Raw genomic sequence first — 9,203 nt, forward strand, 5'->3', positions numbered from 1 at the left:
ACAGCTTATGTAAATATTTTAATCGACAAAACCATCCATAAATTAGAGCAATAATCCAAATAGATAAGCAGTTATCACCACTGTCACTTTCAGATGTTAGAGAAGACCAAACCATACCACAAGCTTTTAAAGAAACATGGCAAAAGAAGTCTCTGCATGGTAGGTTCTATAACAGTTTGCAAAATACTGAAGTAGCAAAAGAAGAATCATTTCTTTACCTAACACAGAGATATTTGTTTTCAGAATTAAGAAGAAAGTTAAAGTTAAAGAATCATTTCTTTACCTAACACAGGGATATTTGTTTACTGAAACTGAAGGGGCATTGGCAGCAATACAGAACCAAGTAACTCCAACTAAAAACTATAGGAAGTTCATATTAAAAGAGAACTTACCTAATACTTCATGTCGCATGGGGTGCAAACAGGAGGAAACAATCCAGCACATAGTGTCAAGCTGCACTCATTTGGCTCCTACAGAATACCTCAACCGACACAATGAAGTAGCCAAAATCATCCACCAAGAATTGGAGCTGAAACACAAAATAGTCCAAAATAAAGAGGCATATTATAAATACCAGCCTAAAGCAATAATAAAAAATGATTCTGCTAAGCTTTATTGGGATATGATCATAATTACGGATCAACTAGTACCCAATAATAGGCCTGATATCATGCTGTTGGAGAAGGAAAATAAAGAACTTACCATTATAGACGTGTCAATTCCTGTAGATGATAACATAGGCAGGGCGTACAAAGAAAAGATGGATAAATATGAGGCTCTAAGCGTTGAGTTGAAGAGAGTTTGGAATCTAAAAACCGTAAAAATTTTGCCAATAATTATTACTGCCAACGGTTTAATACATAAAAACTTACCTGATATCCTGAGCCGTTTGGGATTACGGAGATCTGTCCTGGGTTTTATTGCAAAAAGCTGCAATTCTGGGCACTACAGCAATTGTGAGACGGATTCTATCCAGATGATGTGGAAATGTGATAGCCTTGGTTAAACCCCGGCTAGCGCATAAGCCTGTGAAAAAAAAAGATTTTAAGGGCGTATTCACGAGAATACTAAGAAAAATAGTTCATACATCATTTGTCCTAATTTGCTTCGTTTTCTAGATACAGGGTGTATTGCGTTATCTTAAAAAAAAAGAAAAGAAAACTCAAAAGTGCATGTTAGTAGCAGCAACGGACCGCAGATTTATAATGTCCAAATATAAGGCTACTTATACAGGGTGACAATTTGAAAACGAACAGTATTTAATATTACCTCTACGGATGATAGCATGAAAATAAAAAAAAGTAAAAGAAATAGGGGTTGCTATTTAAAATTTTTGGAGTGGGTGGTCAAGGAGTTGAAAGTAACACGACAACAAATGCTTCAAAAATTGTCCCCCTTGATATGTAAATTGACGTTTTTGCCAAATTTTCATACTATCATTGTCAGAGGCAATATTAAATACGGTTCATTTTCAAATTGTTACCCTGTATACAAAATCTGTTCGATACGTTTTTTTAAAGCTTACTTAAAGTTTGATACTTTTATTTAATACTTTCTGAGCTACGGTTTAATTTTTTTGTAAATTTAGGGTGATGAACTCATACAATTTCTGTTATCTATTTTTAATACACTTAAGTTCATGCAGAGAAATATTATCACTAACAGCAAACATAGCAAAATAAAACTTGTATAAATGCTATTAAAAGGAACAATCTGCTACTAAAGTATGATCGAAAAATGTTCAACACTTAATGCTTTATCGAGAAATTTTTTTATAGAAATATAAACAAATTTTTGTGACCTGGAGGCATCCCTGGTAATTTTTTGCTTTGTTTTAATAAGTACGGATATTTTACTACTAAAATAACATATATTTTAAATTTGGATTTTCGTATTTTTGTCCATGGGCCGCAACACTGTGGGCCGGCCGGGTAGATTTTTATAAATATTTATAAATATTTTTATCAGTTAAAGAGCTCCGATACGGTTTTGATTTTTAAATCATAGGTAATCTGGCAACAACACTGATTTTGATTTTGTTATTTTATTATTATTCAAAGATTTAGTGTTTATTATCTATATAATTTTTCCGATCGTGCCTAACACGGTCTGTGAAGGGAATCAAAATTGACAATCTTTTTTAAATATAAATCTAGTAATACGAGTAAATATGGAACAACAGTTTGGTAGACAATAGCTTAGACAAGTTGTCTTAATATTGGTTAGTACAAAGTCATACCGTATGATCGAGAAAAAGCGGCGTCAGCGATGGCTGTGAAATGAATATCGCTGTCAATTTATATGTCTATTTATATGGAAAATGCCATCGATCGTCATTTCCCAGCCAACTGGACGCCGTTTTTTTTTTCGATCATACGGTATCTTTCTATACCAATTGATTTTATTTTTAAATTTAATTTTGTCCTGCTATATCTTTGGCATTTTATGTTGGAGCAAAATAAAACACATTACTCCAAAATACTTTATATTGAACTCTGGAGACACGTTCTGCTTACCATATTAGCATCATCAGCAGATGATTAACTAAATATTATTCAAAAATTAAGCATATATATACGTCATAGACATTCGATTGACACTAGTACCAAGTGGAGCAAAGTGAACCTAACAGCACAAAATCCAATCGGGTCTACAAAACCAATCGGAGCTAATGGGATCATTAGCATTGTTTTGATATTGTCATAACCACCTAAACGGTCTGTAGCTTAAAACATGTTGTATTGATGTTGATTGTATTAATTTTGATATATTAACCTCTACGAAATGCTTCTTATTAAAAATATCAGTTGTATTTACTTAATGTTGATAATTTTTTTTTGTTACAGCTGGTAACTACAGTTCTCTCACGTTTAAATTTAAACTGCGCAGAGAAATTGGTTACTACATCATGGACTACTTTTTGCCATCCATATTTCTCGTAATTACATCCTGGGTTACGTTTTGGTTACAAGCCGATGCCAGCGCACCTAGAGCTGTTTTAGGTACTTTCAAATCGTAATATGAATTATGTTATTCAGTGTCCGCAAACAATTTTCCATCATCGGGAGTTTTATTTAATAAGAGACGGTAAAATTAGGTAACTTTTTTTAACGGTGAAATTAGGTTTTGTGTTTTTTAACTGCAATAGCTGCGATTCAAAACATTTTTAGTAAATGTTTTGAATATTTTGACAGTCATTATATCAATATATAAAAATGATTATATTATATCTATTGTAAACATATTGTCAATGTAAAAAATCATATTTTGCAAATAGATCAAGTGACGATACTATCATGGTATCGTTAATTGAAGAAATTGGGATATCTAGGTATTGAAGTATGCAGATTCCCATACGAATGATTTCATAAGTCGGCAGTTTGGTTATGAATAGGTAGTGCTATTTGTGTTATGTTATTATAACCCACAAAATTCTAAAAGTTACTGGTTTGTGGAAGTATGCTTTGGAATTAAATAAGACAATAGAAAATTTCATTAATGGCTTATATTCAATTAACAATTTTAAACAATCAATACCATTGGCTGTGACAGTCTCGATTATATGAGATTAGATATGCAACTGGAATACTTAATGTGTTTCTGCTTCGGTTGGTTGGGAGAAAGACCCTCTTCGCTGCACTCATCCGCTGGTGGGTAGCGTGATTGTCCGGCTAATGTTGAAGAGCTTGCGAGACTCCACCAGTCTCAGTGCGTGAGCTACTTATGGGGAGGGTCAATTCTCGTATCTTCCTAGAAGATAACAAACAGCAGTATTCTACTCCACACAATTGATAAGTACCCTGTTTTGTGATGGTCTATAAAATTGCCAAGTGGACTCTCTCTTCGTTGCCAATAGCTTGTACAATAATAATACTTAAAATTTAAATGACAAGTAAAGATATTGATTGAAATAAACAATATCCAATCTAAATCCAACTACTAATTATAGTAAAAATTATAATTAAAATTAAAAAAAAATAGGCAAGGACAGTTTAGATCAAGTTACAATAATTGAAAAGTTCGTCCAAGTTATTTAAAGAATATAATAATATAAAGAATATAAAGATAGTATTACATAAAAATATAAAAGAAAAATATTTTGGTCCCTCTCTCTCTAGAAAATTCCAGACCACCACAATCACTTTGGTACGACTTGAAAAAAAAATTGTTTGTTGCAGTAAATTATTTGGCTTAATTTGTAGACACGTGTAAAAAGAATAAAAAAATATGTAAGATTAAAAAACTAGAAATATATGAAAATTTAAATTAGAACAAAAGTTAATATTAAAATGCGATATGAAAAGATAAATTAAAAAAACTTGATAGAAAGATAAAGGTAAATAGAAAGATAGAGACAAGATACGAAAAACGATAATGCAATTCGACAGATAAAAACTAAAAGAAAAGATATGTCACTCCAGTGACAAAGATAATGCATCCGCCAAATAAGATAAAGATAAGGTAAGGTAAATTTGGCAGATACGAGGTAAAGATACGTTCCCTAGAGTGACCCAAAAACAACAAAAAAACAAAAATCTATCTGTCGAATGGCCTGCCAATAGGCACCACCACTACAGGGTCCAGATAAAACAAGAGTTGCCTTCTGGCAAGCAAGGATTCGTTAAAGGTGACATAAGTCGTATAATAAAAATATTATAAAAAATCCTTACTTACCAGAGTCCCTCCTGGTTCGTCTCTGAGACTACTCCTGCGGTGGCTGGTTCTATTCATGGCCCCTGGGACTGCTAAATCGAACACCTCTGCGGGTTCTTGCTCGACAGCTTGCGTCTCAGTACATAAAAATGAAAGATAAAAATAATTAGTATTAATAAACGTTAAAGGTATTAGAAAATTTACAAAACTACTATACACGTGCTACTAAGATAAGAAGATAAAGAAATGATGAAAAAAAATGAACTGTGAGATAAAAAGACAAAATAGAAAAAAGGAATTTAAAGTTTACAAGATAATTATAAAATTAAATCAAAAAATTACATTAGACAGTAAGAAATGTTTTAAAAAATGAAACTAATAAATAAATTCCAAGCCGTACTTCATGTTGGTGTCTAGAAAAAAAAACGCTAGGTGTTTAAGCAAAGAAGATCGAGATGAGAGAGAATGATTTTCGGCAAAACAAAAGTCCCTTTATAGAATTCTCCCATTCATTTAGACATGCGTTAAGTACCAAATGTCAATATAAAAATTCTATAATTAATAATAAAAATAATACATACGATAAAATTTCTTACATACCTTCAAAAAAATATGCGTGTAACAATTGCATCTTAATTATTTAACACTAAACAAAATATTAATAATAAACCTTCGTTTTCATTAAAAATAAACAAATTATAATCGATAACCGATAGGCAACCAGAAAATAAATAAAATATTTAAACAATTTAAACTAACAACCATCGCTAGTGATGTGTACCACTATCGAGGTTCCGCAAAAAATCGATAATATATAAAAAACGTATAAACGATATAAAAGGAAAAATGTAACGAAAATATTTTCGTTACATCTTGCAGCGTTGATTGAAAAAATAAGATGGTATACTAAATTTTATTTTTTATCATATAGCCGAAACTAACTGCCTTACCTAATTTTACCTCTCAAATAATAATAAAAAAAACATTTATTTTTTGATAACTCACATTTTTATGGACACTATATATCCAATACAATGTAGCATAGAAGTATCTTAAATGTAGGGTATATTTCAGGAACATCTACCATGCTGTCGTTTATAACACTTAACGGTGGCCTAACCAAGAACCTGCCAAAAGTGAGTTACATCAAAGCCAGCGAGATATGGTTCTTAGGCTGTTCCACATTTATATTTTGCTCGATGGCGGAGTTCGCTTTTGTCAACGTCATCTGGAGGAGAAGGTGAGTTAACTTTCTTTTACTTCGTTTGTATTACCATTTATTTATTATTACGTTTATTAAAATACATTATTTTATCATTACGTTTTTAAAATTTATTAGGTATTTTTTCTATTTTAATTTAAATTGTTTTTTTTTATTTTAGAAAACAAGTTGAATTGAAAAAAGCAAGCAGTAAGTACATATTAAGGGGCGCTGTAACGCCTAGTTTGAACAGAAAGCAACTGAGAAGATCCGAATCGTACAACAGCCTGTACAAAACCCGTTCCTGTTCCAGTCTCGATGAAAAAGATCACAATGTGAATCAGATCAGCCAGAATAACTATCTCACTGTACATGTAAGTATACATACAGACCGGACCACCGTAGTAGTAACATAGGCAGAACCGGACGAATTAATGCGAAGCAGGCGAAAAAATACGATAAAATAAAAATAGGTAGATATGTGATAAGAATGTTTCATAATTTGTATTTATTCGTGTTTTAATAGCCAAAACGAATACATAGATTCTCGCGACAGTTCTCGTGTAAAATTTATTTTTTAAGTAAAATAATGGATGTTTACGAAGTTCGTGAGAAAATTCAAACTGTAAAATGGTATTTCCAAAATAGGTCTTATCGGGATATACAAACAATTTTTCCACAAACTTTTGTAAACAGGCCAATTCCATCTTTACCTACTATATGAAGAGTTATTAATAATTTTGAACACATGGGTGCGCGTCTCCACAAAAACACAAAAAGCCTGACGTGTTGATTAATGAAGAACAGAAGTTAAAGCAAGTGTTATTTGTGCTACCGCGGATCAAAATCCCACGTTTTCAAGTAATCAAATTCCTGAGGTGGTTGCCCTGCCCACAATGCCCGTATTGTTCAAGAATATTCGAACAATACTGTTCCCAACTGTTTAATTAGTGGACATGGAACTATTTTGTGGCCCGCTAGATCACCAGATATTTCTCCCAATGATTTATTTTTGTGGGGTTATGTAAAATCCAAAGTGTATGGTCATATAGCGCTATTAATCTGGATGAGCTTCAAGTAAAAATACGAGAGGCTTTCCAAACTATTAGCCCTAATATGTTAGCCAATGTCAGACGGGGATTTTACGACCGCCTAGGCTTCTATCTAGCACAAGAAGGTCTTTTACTTATAATTTCTTTTTATTTATAGTAATATTTTTTTTGGGGGGGTTTTGAGAATTTATTTATTTTTAGTTTTGGCTTGTAAACACACTCAAATAATAAATATTTAAGTATTTTTGTTTTAAATGTTACCTTAAGTAAAGGTAAACACTTGAAACGCAAATGAAAATAATAAATACTCGGCACTCCTCGCGTCGTATTCCTAGTCTGTCACGACCGACCCGTCCAAGCACAACTGCAACTGCGTACTGCCTGACCCTAAGGCCTGACCAGCCGGCAGTGAATCTCGTGTACAAACGCAAATCGGGTAAACGTAAATTCGTCCGGCAACTTGCTATGTTTGCTAGTAGCCTGGTCTTCTCTGTATACTACAACCTGCACCTTCTTTCGGCGCATATTTTAAATTTTAGGTTTTTGCTACAGCAGCGCCATCTTAAGTCTTCCCTTTTTTATGACCATTTTTAATGCACGAAGATATTTCTCCTCCATTCTTTACCTAACCTTTCTAACCTAACCTAATCTAACCAAATGTATATTAAGCTTTTTTATACTGAGCCACATTGTTTATTCCAGACATTTCCAACTGATATGCCGTCCATTCCTATTATTCAAACTCCACCCAACAGCCAGGACGAACTGATTAACATAGAAGACAACAACGTCACTAGTATCCCCGTTCCAGATAAGTCAACTAACGGGAAAAACGTTACTTGGACTACTATGTCCCCTCACGAGGTGGCCAACTGGATCGACAAAAAATCCAGAATAGCTTTTCCAGCAGCGTTTTTAATATTCAATTTGTTTTACTGGTCGTTTGTGTATGCCTTGTGAGAGAGAAATAAGTATGTAAATTTTTAGATATTTTTAAATTATACTATACCGGATGGTGCATCATGTTTGGAAACATAAGAAATCGCTTCAAAATTTTGAACTGTCCAGATATTGGCGTCCCTGTTAATTTTGCAGCGAAGTTGTAAATAGGTTTTTTAAAGGCCATGCCAAACTTGAGCCATTTTGGACAAGCCGATTTTAAGTATTTAATTTTAAATTTAACAGGTAACAACAGAAAACCAGGCAAATAACAATCTACCTTAAGTTCTCATCATGGTCATCCTATAATTTTGTTAATGTCAAATTGTATTTTCAATAAGGACAAGACAGAAACATTTATGTTTTACGACAAAATTGCGACAAATCCAATACATTTCTGTGACATTTTTGTCTCATTTTTGTTTTGTTTCAAAATTCGGAGACTTTTCAATATCCCGTCTCGAGTCGGTAAAGATCAAAGTGTCTATGTTTTGTTCGTATATTGTACAAGTTGTCGGCGCAGTGTGGATGACGTGTGCTGCCAACAATAGGAGACCAGTGAAATCACACATGGTTAATAAAACTCATTCGCAACAACTAAACTTTTAACTTTGTTGTACTTTTGTCTTTGCGGTGTGGACAATTTGTCTCAAGTTTGTCTTGTCAGAATTCCCAATTTTTTGTCGCAAGTTTGTCTTGTTTTTATCTCAAAATCGTGTTTATTTTTTGTCGCCTTGGTCTGGACCCGGCATTAGGCTTTTGTCTCATTCGATCCAGTTTAAAATTACACAAATACAGTTTGGGTACACTAAGCATAAGTACTATAACGTAATAGTGTAGACAGTACAACAAATTACATTTGACAATGATAAAATCATAGGTTGACAACTTAAGGTATGTTGACATTTGACTGGTTTTGCATTGTCACCCCGTTCAGTCTTAATTTAAAAATAGATGCAGTTTTTCTTAAATTTGCATAGGTTTCCTATGCTTCCAACGACCCTGAACCACCCGGTAGAATTTTTACAAATATAACGCATGCTAGAATAGTGACAAAATAGTACAGAAGAACCCTCTAAAAGTAATGTCTTTAACTGCGTTATTTTTATGTTAAAAATTTTAAAGATCTGAGTAACATATTTTACTAGACAATAATTAGAAATAGTAATCTCTCAATAGCTTAAAAATGTGTTATTAAATTGTTTGATTTTTATACGATTATTTATATGGAATCAAACCTAATCTCTCGTGTATTAATGGAATTAGCTTATTTCATTTAATTAGAAATATAATTTTATTAGTTTACTTACTTTGCATGGTCTTAAAATACACTTACCGGCACGAGAAACGTTTAAAAA

At 32.7% G+C, this 9,203-nt stretch overlaps 1 protein-coding gene across 1 annotated transcript in view; it reads left to right on the forward strand.

Annotated features, from left to right (window-relative positions):
- Nucleotides 1-8,048, forward strand: part of LOC115881804 (glycine receptor subunit alpha-2-like) — an 88,334-nt gene extending 80,286 nt beyond the window's left edge. The window contains exons 7-10 of the mRNA XM_030899474.1: nucleotides 2,847-3,002; nucleotides 5,728-5,893; nucleotides 6,036-6,228; nucleotides 7,609-8,048. Coding sequence (XP_030755334.1) covers nucleotides 2,847-3,002; nucleotides 5,728-5,893; nucleotides 6,036-6,228; nucleotides 7,609-7,866 — 773 coding nt within the window. The 3' untranslated portion in view covers nucleotides 7,867-8,048. The remainder of the gene's footprint in view (nucleotides 1-2,846; nucleotides 3,003-5,727; nucleotides 5,894-6,035; nucleotides 6,229-7,608) is intronic.
- The last annotated feature ends 1,155 nt before the right edge of the window (nucleotides 8,049-9,203 follow it).

This window comes from Sitophilus oryzae, unplaced genomic scaffold (genome assembly GCF_002938485.1).
Source record: "Sitophilus oryzae breed Bouriz unplaced genomic scaffold, Soryzae_2.0 scaffold_1740_pilon_pilon, whole genome shotgun sequence".
In the NCBI taxonomy this organism is placed as follows: Eukaryota; Metazoa; Arthropoda; class Insecta; order Coleoptera; family Curculionidae; genus Sitophilus; species Sitophilus oryzae.